This window comes from Haliotis rufescens, unplaced genomic scaffold (assembly GCF_023055435.1).
Source record: "Haliotis rufescens isolate VD_foot unplaced genomic scaffold, xgHalRufe1.0.p SCAF_1, whole genome shotgun sequence".
Lineage (NCBI taxonomy): Eukaryota > Metazoa > Mollusca > Gastropoda > Lepetellida > Haliotidae > Haliotis > Haliotis rufescens.
In genome coordinates, this window is record NW_025963779.1 from 63999205 (window position 1) to 64015123 (window position 15919).

Consider the following 15919-nt stretch of genomic DNA (forward strand, 5'->3'; position numbering starts at 1 on the left):
CGATGACATGCATCAACCAAGTCAGCGAGCCTGACCACCCGATCCCGTTAAGTCTCCTCTTAGGACAAGCATAGACGCCATTTACGGCATGCATGGGTTGCTGAAGATCTATTCTACCCCGGATCTTCCAAACCAATGAATATATGTTGTATATGTTTATTGGCTATTGTCCTTTGAATCAGTGTATTTGCATGCTGAACTCTAAAACAGGGATGCAAATTTAAAGCAAGACATGTTGATATGTCAACAAAGAATTAATTTCATAAAGCTACAACTGCTATGCCATTGCTTAGGTTAAGTTCTCATCGGTAAGCATCTGTTTTATTTTCTAGGAAACTTTTGACCCATAAACTGAAAATCTGTTATCATACATTCAATGTGCATTGTTATGATATTATATTCAATATCAATTCAGTATCAAGGCTGATACAAGAAATATTTTTAAAAAACTTTCTTTTGTATGGCATTACCCCAGACAAAAAAACATAAATTAGCTTCAGATTTATTCAGTAATTTTTTTCCAAAGTCATGATAACTCTCAAAATATTAAATATTAATGGAAAATATTCCCAAATGCTAAGCCTGAACAAATAACTGTGCCAGTGTGAACTGGAATATTTCCTACAGCCTGCACTGACAGGTGTCAGTATCTGGATTCCCACTGGACTTTATGCAACACCACGTTGATGACAATCAGGTCGTATTCCAGCAAGTGTATTCTGATTGTCACAGACATCATTACAGAACAAGTACTTCAGATAGGACTTTAATATGTTAACAACTGTATAACAAGAGTTGTTCTTTGATAGGCGGGGCGGTCGGGTAGCCTAGTGGTTAAAGCGTTCGCTCGTCACGCCGAAGACCCGGGTTCGATTCCCGACATGGGTACAACGTGGCAAGCCCATTTACGGTGTCCCCCGCCGTGATATTTCTGGAATATTGCTAAAAGCGGCGTAAAACCATACTCACTCACTCACTCACTCACTCTTTGATAGGCAATGTAATGCCAAGAAATCTGAAGATCTGTTACAGTCCGAGATGCTCTTGAGGAGCAGTTATGCTTGGCATCAAAGGTAATTCTGGTGATACATATGGATCTACTCGTCAGTATCATTAGGAAATCTTTCTCCCCTCAAACGCGGAAATCTGGTCCAACTGCAAAAGATAAATAACACTAATGAGAACATATAATATATACTTCTAAAATACCAACAATTTCTTACAATGCCTACATCAAGATATAATTAATTAATTAAGCATGTGCAATGTATCTTCAATTGAATATGTTAAACAAATGCTAAATGGGGTTGTAATGATCCAGTCTATTCACATCATACAGAATATTTTTAAGTGAGGTCACTTAATCATCATTATTTACAAATTAGATTAATATTTTGTGTGTGAATAAAACCTGATTTTTCAGTGCACATAACATTATCATTATGATATTGGCACATATCCTCATTCATAAACACAGCCCCCCCCCCCCCCCCCCCCCCCCCATAAGTCTCTTTGCACAACATTATTACTCAGTGATATTACAAGTAAGGAAGAGAATATATGGATGTCAACTTCTTTATTATTATAACTTCACAATTAATAAGTTGACATCCATATATTCTCTACCTCATGTGTATCACTTCTTAATGCCTTTCAAAGACTTGATATTACAAGTTTTGACAAAAATTCACAACAATTTCAAATTACATTGCCAACATGCACATAATAGGCCTTCTTATGACTATAGTTTGTGTAATCTCCCCTACAAATATAATTCTGTGACGTTCCTTATCAGTGCTGAACATTTATTATTGGAAAAGGCTCAGGATAGATGTAATGGAAATTTGCCATAACATTGTATGATGCATAAACCGGGAGCAGATTACAATTGCAAGTACCCTCTGTCTTTTTGACAATAAATAACAAATTCAATGAAACGAGTCACAGCACGACTGTTCATGTTCATATTTCAACGCCATCATCACTGTACGTGTGATGATTAACCGATCAGTATTGACTTATTTACACTGACAATTATACCAGCTTATAAGAAGTGTGCGAAAAGTGAAAACGTACCTCAATATTAATGAATGGGTAGCGGCCAGTTTGACATCGACCATTGGACGTCTTGACAACACTGCAACTGCTTTGACAAGCCAACACTTGCTATTCATGCTACCTGACTCGAGTGTTTTAATGACTGTGACAATGTCATGTTTTCCTAAGTTACACCAGCGTGTTCCGAATATGATTCGCCGGGCCCTGTCCGACGTAACACTGCTGGCGCGTTTGCCGCGAGACGTTGTTTGTCACCGGAAGTACCAAATAACGTAAGGTCTCGCGAAGTCCCGTGAACTACTTACAACTCCTACTGCATGCACGTGTGTGTGCTTGTACTAGTCCGGACTGATGCCGATGTATAGTGCTAGCCCACTGAGATACCATGTCGCAGTTTAACATGAATACCCCACTCAGAGCAGACCAGTCCTTGTTTTAGCCCCTTAATGTCGAGCGCCAGGCAGGGTAACAACAAGTACCATGTTTTAACGTCTTTTGGTTTGATGCGGCCGGGGATCGAACCCCGGACCTTCCACTCTCCTGGCGGACAATCTACCACTAGACCATGGAGTCGTGAAACTAAATTTTCACAAGTAAAATTGAATTATTTAAAATAGAATTTGTGGATATGGAAACAATGGCAGAACTTAATTATACTGAGAAATGTAAAAAAAATACAAATATGTGGTCACTAAGAACTTTGACCACTGACCACTTTGAACATTGTATGAGTAGAAAAATAGTCCTTGAGCCTCAATTGTTATCAAAGCAAATCTCAATATGGATATGGAAAATAGGTACTTAACTAGATACATAGTTTATCAAGTAAAATATGCCAAGGACACATATGATAAAAAGACTCTATTGAATGTGTTACAGTTTGTGCATACATATGGACATTATCATTGGTGACCATGTAACTATGGAAATTATCATTGACGGGTGTCATTATGTAGTTAACGAAATGGTTTTTGTCTCTGTTATTTAAATGCAAATATTAAATATCGAAAAACATTGGCAACTGTCTTACAAATGATTCCAGTGCTAGCATAGAATAATATTTCGAATGTATGTTTCCGTTGACTGTTCATTGTCATTATAATCAATAGTGAATCGAGTGAAACAACTGTGTAATGAACATTCATGATCAATGCCTATTATGCGACCAACATCAATCATCAAGTTGACAGTGACATAACAACATGTGAGTTGTGTAAATACCTGCCTGTATACACCCAAAAGGATATGCCTAAAAGTAAGTTTCACTTTCAAAAAAATAATAATAATCGGACTTTGATGACAACTGTTTCTGTCGCAAACGTCCTGTACTATTTCATCTTATACCAGTTCCGTGTGTTTAGACCCTAGCTTCAGCAGGTGCGTCTACTGTGTGCACGTGTTAGGGTTGAATATGGGGGAGAACGCCTTTGTTCAAGTTTTTCCATTATTGTATATAGCACATCGTGTTCGTAGTCCACGTGGTAGGTAGGTTAGTGCTACAACACCGCCGTCACGTTTGCCGTCACGTTTGTCGTCACGTAAATGATCCACTTAATTAATGAAGTATGTGTAATAACAATACAACAATTTTAGTGTAAGAAATATTCACTTTATACAGAAAGGGACTGTAAAGGAATTATGTAAACAGTTTATAAATGAGAGTTAGTATAAGAATCTGTTAATGTATATACCCATGAAGAAGTTATATAAAAATAAAAAGTATACTATTACGTCACACATTTACAGCTCGATTTCACAGTGCACTTACCGGGCTTTTTATACCATGCGATATCTTCGACCTGAAGAATTGCAAATAAGTAAGTAGCAATTTGTTTTATTCTTTATTGAATCTAAAGAAAACTTTGCGTACAAGAAAATCTGACATGGGAAAAATACACCAAAGCAATTGAAATCTATTGACGAGAACATCCGGACAACTAACTTCATTGCTCTTTGAAATAACAAATGCATTTGTAATCGATTGTGGGTTTCATTGAATTTACTAGTATGATTACATTTGTATCGGATGACAGAAGGTGATATATTCGATGCTCATAATGATGTAAATAACTCACAACTAAGAAACATATACTTATCATATAATGTAAAGGTTTCCTGGCAGGATAAAGCCAAAGGATTTAAACGATGTGCGTTAGGGTCCTATATGGATAAAGATGCAAATGTGAAAGGTCAGTTAGATACTACTTTCAGTGTTTACAAACAAACATGGCGTTGTTGTCAATCGGCGATCGAGTCAGAATAAACCATCGGGGATGTGGAAAAGCTTCTGGGATCATTGTTATCATTATCAAAAAAATAGTCTCAGATACTGAAAACCTGTTTCTACTGGGACAAAGCTTAGGTATTTTACAAGTTATGACAACTTTGGAAATATAAATTGCGAAACAATTTAGTGAACACACCAGCCTGGCGGGATCAGTTTCCATATCTGTTCCACTTTTGCGGCTTGGGGCCCTTTCCGTTACTTTAAGAAGTTGGATTTGGCCGAAATGTGTCCGAATTGTGTGTACATCTAACTCTTCACTTCCTAACGTTATAACACTATTAGGCAGACACTCAGCAAACTTGACGTTTCATAGACTTGTGTTAGATTAGCTTCACTTTAATAAAGTGCAGTTACTCTAACGGGAGAAACGATGGATGGTTGTGAAAGGCAAGTAGAAACAATATGTGAAGGCAATTGTTATTTTGCCTATATGTAGTTGCGCCCCTGTCTAGGAAACAGGTTTCAGTTGGAACTATATTGACTGTTGTCAGTGGCCGTCTGACAAAAAATGTTAATAGCCGATCGTCTGACGTAATATATACTCACACGCAAAAGAAACGCAGGTCGAGTATGCAGTATACATGTTATTTATTTTCAACAGTAAAGACAAGAAATTCTAATAGGGCAAGATTGACAAAAAATTGACTGAAGACAATTTAATTGATTAAAAGGCAGATGACATAATTGTTTTTCCAAATGTTAAGGGTTTACACAGTGTCGGGTCAATACCCAAAATGTCAGACAATACCTGGTGTGACCACCATTAGCATTGGTCACTGCCACACATCTCCTGTACATTGAGTGGATGAGACGATTTGTGAAGGCCCTAGGGATCCTCCTGCACACATCCAGAGCAGCTGTGCGTAGTTCATCGGCAGTTGTAGGGACTGGGCGCACATTGTGCAGACACCTTTGAACCTCATCCCACAAGTGCTCGATGGGGTTCAGATCGGGGCTGAGGGCTGGCCACGGTAGAACACGGATGTTGTGTTGTTGCAGAAAGGCCATGGTAGCTCTGGCAACATGGGGACGAGCGTTGTCCTGCTGGAAAATGTGTTGTTGATGTTTTGCAAAAAATGGAACAACGTGGGGTCTGGTCACTTGGTCGATGTACCGCTGAGCAAAGACGCTGTGTCCCCGACCTTGACCAACATTCAGAAAGCACATGGGTCCAAGTCTCGCATTAAGTCCAATCCCTGCCCATATCATGGCGCTAGGTCCACCCCATGGATCCCTTTCCACAACGTTTCTGTCAGCGAAACGAAATTCTGACTCTTCCGTCTGCATGGGAGACACAAAAGCAATTTTCATCAGAGAAGATGACAAGCCTCCACTCACGATGACGCCAATTGTGATGACCCTGTGCCCACTGAAGTCGTGCTTGTCGATGCCGTGGTTGGAGAACAGGACGACGTGCTGGTCGGCGACAGCTGAGGTTGTTGGAACGGAGACGTCGGATCCCAGTGTCCCGGCTAATGTGTCGATTATGTGTGCTATGGTCTGTCGAGCACTTTCACTTGCAGTTAGGAAGGGATGTCGCTGGTGTTGACGGGTAATCTGCCGATCTTGTCGAGGTGTGGTGACCCTAGGACGACCGCTCCAAGGAAGGTCATCTGTGGTCTGTGGAGCATTGTATCGATGCAGGGGACGGTAAATTGTTGTTATGTTAACGTTGAAATGACGGGCAACATCTTGGACAGACTCTCCAGCTTCCAAACGTCCGATTGACCAAGGAGTGGTAGGTCCAAGAATCGGCCACAGTATTATACCCACTACAGTTCGTGACAGTTCGTGCATTTTCGATTTCGCGAGAAATGGATGCATGATACCCACATACTCATTGAAATGGTGCGTTTTAGGGATTCGTTTTTTATGTTGCGTTTTTACTCGGGGCTTCCAAATTGCAACCAAAATTATTGATAACACCATCAGGCTTCACTACATGCTAAAACTCGTATCAATTTATGGTTCCGTGTTTGTTACCTATTTGCTTAAAACCACTTGCGTTTCTTTTGCGTGAAAGTATATATTAATGCGCACATTCCAGGAAAACCTGCAATGTTTAGGTATTGTTTTTAAGAACAGGTTTTACGACGGCAGATTTACGAATGACATTTAAAGACGTCATCACTCTTGTGTGATGTAGGATGGTTAATATCCTGTATTAGGAATGAACACAAGAAAAACAATGTTTATTCCTAAAACAGGGTATTTACCACTCCCAAGAAACGTTCTTTATTTTTTGCTTTGCGCGGCTTTATATATCGAATTCACATATGAAGGGAAGTCGATACCAGCAGACGATGTCGTTACACCCAGACACAGCTGTGACGAGACACTTTCCCCATCCATTCCCACAGTTGCTGTTGGGTTGATTCGGCATCCATCTGAAGTAGGTTACATTGTCTCCATTCGAGTACTTCCAGCCGCCTACCACATTACACGTGCCATCGGTGTGAACTGAAATTATGAGTCAATTAGGTCGTCTATTTTAGCTTTCTCCAATATAATATGACATATATCATTTTTACATCTACTTTTATAAGATTTCTGGTTCTGCAAAAAAAAGAAAACATTTCCTCAAAAAACATTTCCAATCATTATATACCATCGTACATTGTAGTGCTGTACCCGTACAGTTATGGATCTGAAAAAAATTACTCTAAAAAGGCTATACGGAATATATACTCTTACACAAATAGGGGATAATGAAATATAAATGTTAAGACTATGTATGAGAACACAGAAAAGGGTTGACGACAAACATCCTTCTCAAGAACGCTGTCTGTAGGGTGTCATTCCTGATTTTGACACTTTCAAGGAAGGTCGATTAGTCTCTGTTGACCATGATTTCTGTCAATCGTACTGATTCTGCTTATGATACAGATGAGATTTACTTCATTTTCTTCATTGTTTGTGTGTGAACTAGCAATGCTGCGTCTGCAACGCGCTGAGCCACTTCCTGCTGTTAGCATGCTGGAAGGAGGCATGCAATGGCCAAAACGTCCAATGCTTCACAGTCTGTGACAATCGCAAAAGGTGCCAACAAACCAAAACGTTAACGATCTTCCCCCGTTCAGGGCGTCCCTGGTCAACGAAAAGAGTACAAGATCGATTGATCCGAAACCAGGCTATGCGAAATCGAGCTCAAACGGCGAATCAAATTGCTGGAAATTTTCATCAGGCTACTGGAGTACGAGTTATGGGTCAGACGATTAGATTGTACCAAGATGGTAACGTTATTTTCGCTCTTTCACTCCACCTGTTAAATGGTTACATGACGTTTATTTGAATTGGGTGTGGGCAGTTGATACATAATGTATAGTTTTGCCATTCATAGCGACTTAGACACATTTTTGTGGAAAGATATCAAACGTGTATTACGAAGATTTCAAAAAACAATAAATGAATCTTATCAGGGTTACAGTAGTTAGGGTCTTTATAGAGCTTTCAAAGAAAGTTCTGTGGTAGACATGTGGTGGACCTTTTCGGGAATATCTTGTATGATCGCCCCTAGTCTATTTAATAGTGATTTATAAAGAAAGGCTTATGATATAGTCGGAATCGTAAAATTGACCATGCTTTTCGTAAAGATTTCTAATTATTATGGAAATGTTTTTGTGGCTTTGAATTTCTATCAGTGGGTTGAGTAATACGAAAATGTATCAAAGAGACAGATGACAAAGTGAGGATAAATACTATTACATTCGATGGGGTTTCATATTTACATCAACCCCATATGCCTCAATGGCGATTTTATATTGATAACTATTCTCTACATTGGTATGTGTAAGTATGTGTAGTGGCAGAAGAAACTGTTGTAAATATATTCATCGTAATTGTCAGTGACAAAAGGTGATTGAACTACTTGGGTATGTGCTTTCATGGCCAGATTAGAACAGCAGTCAACAGAAACGAATGGAGCTTTCATTGATCCTTCTACACGTTTCGGGATTGGACAGTTTCTGTAAGGCCAAGGTGGCAATTCGGGGCCCTTTTCGACATGACTTGCTTCTGATCTACTTGCCGAGTTCGGTTTTGATAATCTATTTGGAAACAGCCTTGAGCTTTCTGCACAATTCTAAATTCAATAACGTAGACAGATTCAGACAATTTTGAACATTTTCTAGTAAGGTGAACAACTGTTTGTGACGGGTGTTACTGGTGGGACAGGATATGCTGATCTCTTCGTGAACACCTGGCACCACCACTATTGTGTCGTGATTTATAAACACATGTGTATTATATAGTCGGAATCGTGCAATGGACTCAGCTTCAAGTAAAGATTTCTTACGATTATGGAAATGTGTTTTGTCGCGTTTAATGAATGTAATATCTGAAAGTTGTCATAGAGAAAGATGGAAAAGAGAGGATTATTACAATATGTACACTTCTTGGTGTATCGTATTGATACTATAACATCTGCCCTAATCTGCTGTAAGGTTATAATTTGCTGCTAGAAGATCATGGATGTATCGTGGCTGAATGTGTTGCTGAGTGGCTTCGATTAAATATACTCTTCAAGAAAAGAAACGCAATACGGATATTTTTGGCCATAAAATCAAAATTAGCTGACCAAGAGGTGCAGAATGAAGAGGATTAATGTGTTGTAGTGTCAGTGACAATCTTCCCGGATCAAAATGATCACAACAAGGACCATTAGTTGGGAAACACGCACCATTCGGAAAAACGCACCCATTGCATTAACAAAAAGGTACTGGAGCTGCAAGTACTGCACGCGCAGCAGCACTATGGTCGGTATTAAAAGGATCAGGGATCACAAGAGCCTGTCTACACAACGACAACGTTGATGTTCTCCCCTAGCCCTCAAGCTCCCCGGATTTAAAACCGATAGAACACCTGTGGGATGAATTGAATAGATGGCTTCGCCGAGGTCAACCACAACCCCAGACGTTACAGCAGTTGGCTTTTGCGTTGCAGGCCGAGTGGGCTACCATTCCCCAGGATGTGATTCGCATATTCGTCTCTTCCATGGGCAGAAGATGTCAGGCCGCTATCGATTCCAACGGGGGACATACACGTTATTGATGGTAGCTGACCTTCACCGTGGACTTTTCCTTTGTACCGATAACTGAGATGACTGACGTTCTCTCCACAACACTTTGGCTCAATACATTGTATTTTTCTACCTCACACAAATCTGGCCGTGTGTTTCATTTTTTTAAGAGTATGCTATTTAATGTAGTTAGTTTATTGGTAATTATTCATCACATGCATCATGTGGTAATACAGATAATACAGGCTCAGTGACTCGCAACAAGTGACAAATGTGTAGACATATAATATACACAGAGAAATAAGTATCGCAACTCGCAACTAATGACTCGTCTGATCTGTTCCTGTGTGAGAATGTTCCAGTCCTGGTGTAGTGCCTGTTCCAATTCATCAACATTCTGCACTGGTGGCCCCCTCTGGCGGATTTTACGTCAAAGAATGCCCCAGATATGCTCGATGGGATTGAGGTCTGGGCTTCTGGCTGGCCAAGGTAGGGTAGTGACAGCCTCTTGACGCCGAAAATCCACAAAAGCACGCGCACGGTGTGGTCGCGCGTTATCATCCATGAAGACTGGCCTTGTGTTTAGAGCATGATTGTCAAAATGAGGCACTACAACCCTGTCAAGGATTTCTGTTTGGTATCGTTGGCCATTAAGGTTGCCTCTCACTGTTACCAGTGGCAGCTTGCAGTCATATGACAAGCAACCCCAGATCATAACAGAGCCGCCGCCAAATGGAACATGTTTCAGAATTTTCCTCTCAGCATATGCCATCTTATTACGTCGCCAAACACGTGCTCTACCACCTGACTTGAACAACAGAAAGCGACTCTCGTCAGACCAATGGATTTTCCGCCATGACGCAATATTCCAGTGATTACGTGTTCGACACCATGCCAATCGAGCTGCCTTGTGTTCACGTGACAACAGAGGTCTTCTGACAGGTCTCCTGGCACGATAGCCAGCATCTTTAAGTCGATTACGGACAGTTCTGTGGCATATGCGACGGTGAGGTAACCACTCCCTTTTCAGAACAGAGCTTGGTGCAAACGGAAACCGCCGTACAATCCTTATAAGAGCTGCATCCTCTCTTGCTGACGTACAGCGAGGTCTACCAGGACGATGGCGATCCTTGACATCATTAGTCTGATGATGCTTTCGTAACAATCGACTAATGGTTGAAGGATGGTGACCCAACTGCCTTGCAATCTCTCTCATTGACATACCGGCATTGCTCATGCCAATAACTTGCCATCTTTTTTCCGAACTGAGTTGTCGAGGACCCATTGCTAAATTCTGACAGAGGAAACAATGACTTGTAACCTTTACTCAATACAGTGACAGATCTCCAAAACATGATTTTCACGTTGGAAGGGGTGCATGCTTTCCTTGTGCCGTAGACCGGACACGTGCTCGACATGCATCTCATCATGACTGGTATGGAGGTCATGACATGCCATAATTTTCATTTCAAGATTGCCTCTGTATATATATGTCAACACGGTCACTTGACAGCTTACATATCTGCGTGTTGCGATACTTTTTTCTTTGTGTATATATTGGAGATGATGTATGCATTCAAAGGAGGAAAATAAAGGCAAAGGACAACTACTTATGCGAGACTTTTCGTGTGACTACTTACTGGAGGAACTCTTTGGCAAAATGACAGACACAAATTCATCCTTTGCACTTGAAGTGATTCTGATAAGATGACCTCCCTCGGAGACACAGGTGCTTGCAGCTTCATTGTGAGACGTGTAGGTGTCACCGTGTATTTTGAAACACACATTCACCGTGGAATTATAATTATATCCAAGATGACTTGGACAGCCATATCCATCTGAAATAAACATTCTCTACAGCTATGGCAACTCGAAATAGGCACGCCTGAATGGAAATGTGATTGAAACATAACATGTGTTAACATACTCTCAAATCGTACTCTCATCTTTTTTCATAAGAGACCCGTGAAGATTCCGGGGTAGAATAGGTCTTTAGCAACCCATGCTTGCCGTAATAGGTGACTATGCTTGTCGTAAAAGGCGAATAACGGGATCGGGTGGTCAGGCTCACTGATTTGGTTGATGCATGTCATCGATCCCAATTGCGTGGATCGATGCTCATGACATTAATCACTGGATTGTCTGGTCCAGACTCGATTATTTACAGACCGCCGTCATATAGCTGGAATATTGCTGAGTGCGGCGTTAAACAACAAACCAACCAACCAATGTTTTCATAAGGAAACATTAAGTGGCCACAACCTTCCGAAACAAATTTATTTCACAAAAGGAAATGACACACTTAGTGCGTGTGGCTTTTAACCCAGGCAGTACCGTTTCCAGTGAAATCCGGATTAATCAATAGTCTACCATGACATTGTCGATATCGATGCTGTTTGGTCAAAATGATGTTATAACCTGCTATTCGCACACAAGATGTTCGTGTGAAAAGTCTTGTTAATTATGATATATCTAATGGAATGAGAGACCTGATTTTTTATTTTTGTTGACAAGTCAGAAGCGAGCGTTCTTTAGTGGCACAGTAGAATTAGATATAACGCAGTCCATTAGGTGGCGTTACTCTTAACATGTGGATGTGTGTTACTTCAACATGAGACGGTCAAGCGTAAGATTGTCCTTGACCTTATGATTGCTAAGACAAAACAATTTCCAACTTACCTCTGTCGGTGTTGTAGATGTCGAGGTCGGCATTGGTGTCACTTCCCCAGAAGGGAACCTCAAGCCTGCCTGGGTAGGCGTAGCACTGTTTGTTGTACCTGTCGTAAATCAGGGAGACACACTCCTGGTTTTTCAGACAGGAGTTGAAGCAGTCAAGCACATTCTCCACACTTCCTGGCGGGGATATGTCCGAGGGGAGGAAGTGCAGCAGAGACAGATGCAGCTGAAGTCTCACGAGCGCCATGAAGCAATATCAGGCTGTTTGGACAAAGGTGGCAGGCTTTGAGTTTCAGAGGAAATATGTTAGCTCAAAACAGTATTTATAAACTCAACAACAACAGTTCCTCTGACACCACTATTTTAGTGTATTTTTCAAACAAGTAAAGTTTGGTTTTCATTATGTAGTACATGTATGGAATCAAGTCACAAAAACGCAACTGCTACAGAAAAGCATGCATTCCATGCAAAAGTTGACTTTTATGCAAGCCCCATGCATTTCACTACCCAAGAATGGGTAAAAAGACATGTGCGTTAATGGGATTCCATATGCATTGTTTAGCATCGTGCTGACAACCACCACTCAGAAAAACAACACAATTACGCAATTATTCAACATTACGAAATGCCACGCCTGTCCGAAAATTAGCGTCTGCGAGCCATTGGTATGCTTGAAGCAGGATCGAGTCAACGTGATGTTGCAAGACAATTTAACGTCCACAGAAACACCATTTTGTGTTTATGGCAACGTTGGCAACAGAGGAATGAAGTCAGAGACCATCCTCGGAGTGGTAGGCCACGCGCAACCAATAATCGACAAAAAGACAACTAGATTCGAACTACACACCTACGAAATCGATTCCAGCCAGCAACAGTGACTGCAAGAAGCATCCCTGGCCTTCTACGAATACCTTCACAAACCGTACGTCGTCGCCTCAGATGGGCAGGGATTGTCACCAGAAGACCCGCCAGACGTCCCATTTTGACAGGAAACCACCGTCAAGCACGTCTACAGTGGTGCAGACAGCGTCTACGCTGGACGGCCATTCAGTGGGGACAAGTTCTATTCACTGACGAGTCTCGTTTTCACCTCAGCCACAGCGATGGACGGATTCGAGTGTACCGACGTCGAGGTGAACGTTGCGTCAATCATTGTGTCATGGAAGAAGATCGGTTCGGGGGCGGCAGCCTTATGGTATGGGGTGGGATTACAGCAGGTTAGAGGACCCGTTTGTTGGTGGTAGAGGGAAATATCAATGGACAGCGCTACCGCGACGAGATCATCGGCCCTGTTGTTTTACCGTTTTTGCATCGTCATGGCAAAGGCATTACCTTTCAACATGACAACGCCCGACCTCATATTGCTCGACTTGTTCAGGATTCTCTTCAACAAAACAACGTGAATGTCATCCCCTGGCCGGCTCGCTCCCCTGATCTCTCACCACTCCAGCACATGTGGAATGAGATTGATCGGCGCCTTCGACGTCAACCACGTGTTCCACAGACACTCCAGGAACTTCGAAACATGCCCCAGCAGATATGGACAGATAACCCTCAGAACATTGTGCGACGCCTGGTCCATTCCATGAGACGAAGATGTGTTCCTTGCATCGCAACCAGAGGTGGTCACACACGCTATTTATTTGTAAATTGACATTTTGGCATGTTCATGGTGTTTTTTTTATGAAATGGGGCATTTTCTGAAGTCAGTATTGCAAATTAAACCATTTGAACACTTACAAGAGTCTTTCATCTGTTGCAAACCGAAATTGTTTCAGATTTGGTAAAAAACATTACTTTGGATTAAATCTTATTCAATGTTACAGGAACTTTTGTTGTTCATTATATTTTCAAAATCTCAGGCTGTATTGAGAAAAGTGACAGATTATGAGTTTCAGATGACATATGTAGGCTCTTATCAATATATCAATATATATCGTTTTCAGAAACGTTCTTTTCTCTCTGAATACTGCATACTATAGGTTGGAGCTTCGCTGATCATTTAATATATTAAAATGGTGATCTTTTGTATAATTATCTCTACCATACAAAAAATTTGGATTCAATTTCCTGTTCTTTTAACCGTTTATATTGAACCGCCTATCATGCGTAAATATAAAACGAGATACTAAATTGAGGGTAACTGGTTTATGGATATCTGACGTCAGCCTGCTGTGATATAAGCAGTGTTCTTCCATCATATACTAAAGGCTAGGCTCAATAAACCATGTTGGAAGAATTTAGCAATTTCGAGTAGATTATGTTGACATATAATTCTAATCGATTTAGCATATTAACGTTCATACTAACCAACACAATCCTATTTATGTCGAGTGTATTCATGTTGGTCAACATGAAATTAATAGAAGTAAAAATATGTTATTTGCTTTTCTCCACGAATCCCACACCTGACATTATATTATATTTCACTTTGTTTGGGTTCTGTTTCTTTCATATGTCAGAATGCACCCGGAATTCAACGAACACGATGAAAATGTAGTAAGCATAAGCATATACTGTTTTTAAATATTTTGTCATTTACAGTGATAAAGGTTAGGTTTTAAGAAGAACGTCCGCGCGGGAAAGAGCAAACCTATCATTGCTTCATGTAGCCTAGACGGAAAATAGCCAACTGATGTAGTTCCATATTTAAATATCGAGTCTCTATGCATCCATGTTTCAAAATCAATAACATAAACAAAGCAATCAGCAGATTTCATATTCCCCTTGCTCTATGACATGTTTCGTGCTGAACTCGTGCATGGTATTCAGATACGCCTACGTTCTTGAAACAGACACGTTCTGTACGTACAACTGAACATGTTACCTGTTTCTACCAAGAAGAGTATAGTAAATACAGTAGAACATGCAAAGTTTGATTACTACCTCTGTTCAACCTCTGTATAATTCAAATACCTATCTCTACATGAGTAAACACATATTGCAGTTAGTGTTTTATGTACACTCTGGTTCAAGTGTCAGTCATGTACAAGTACGTCCAAGTGTATATCTATAATATTACTTACAAACCGGAGAGTAGCTGTTCGGATACGGCAGATGTGTGGTGAAGCAGGTTTAGGTATGAGAAATACTCGCTTTTGTTGTGTTCATCCATCACATTTAAATTTTATAAAGCAATTAAACCGTCATGTGTTTGTTAAGTCATAGTATAGACCTTCATTGTCGGATCAATGCTTATTACTTTGCAGGTAACTTCGGGCAAATAATGATGTGTCTAATTTTAATGATAACAATGTTTTCCACGTTTTTTTTAGAATTTAATTGCTTAAACATATAACCTTCTCTCAGAATGATCAATAGTCAATTCCAACACACTTGTTTAGCACTGAAATGATTGTGTAAGAAACAAGGAGTGGCTGAACAGTAACATATATTCTACAAGAATTAAATACTATAAGACATGTTAAAATATTAATACTTGGTTCAAAACCTGGAAATGGGTGTATCAGGCCTTCATTAACCACAAAACAGTAATTGTTCATTACATTCCTCCTGCCTCATTTGAATGGCAACAATAAAACAAGTTGTTAAAAAAGGTCGGCAAACCACCATTGCTAATGATATATTAGAGTAGATTGATCAATAACCCATCATTAACTTACAGTTGTCCCGGTGCTGTACAAACGATTTCGATGCCTCACCCACAGAGAAACGACTTGTAATTGTCAAAGATTGTTAAGTACACACTCGTAACAGTAAATAAATAAATGATAGGACACACTGATTGCATTTAGGTGCATTGCCAACAACACATAAAACAGCACTTGAAGAGTGTATTAACACTTAGGGTCCAACCATTTGATATTCTAGGGACGGGTTGACCCCTGTGGTTTTATCGAAAAAATAGATTGTCCCATGTC

The 15919-nt window shown here is 40.4% G+C and overlaps 1 protein-coding gene across 1 annotated transcript; it reads right to left on the minus strand.

Moving 5' to 3' along the window:
• Window positions 1-6311: 6311 nt before the first annotated feature.
• On the minus strand, window positions 6312-15109 carry LOC124142433 (hemolymph lipopolysaccharide-binding protein-like). Its single transcript, XM_046510898.2, has 4 exons — window positions 15065-15109; window positions 12042-12299; window positions 11003-11200; window positions 6312-6805 (listed from the first exon to the last, which is right to left on the minus strand). The coding sequence occupies exons 2-4, from the start codon at window positions 12283-12285 to the stop codon at window positions 6603-6605; spliced, it is 645 nt and encodes a 214-aa protein (XP_046366854.1). The 5' UTR covers window positions 12286-12299; window positions 15065-15109; the 3' UTR covers window positions 6312-6602.
• Between the last annotated feature and the right edge of the window lie 810 nt (window positions 15110-15919).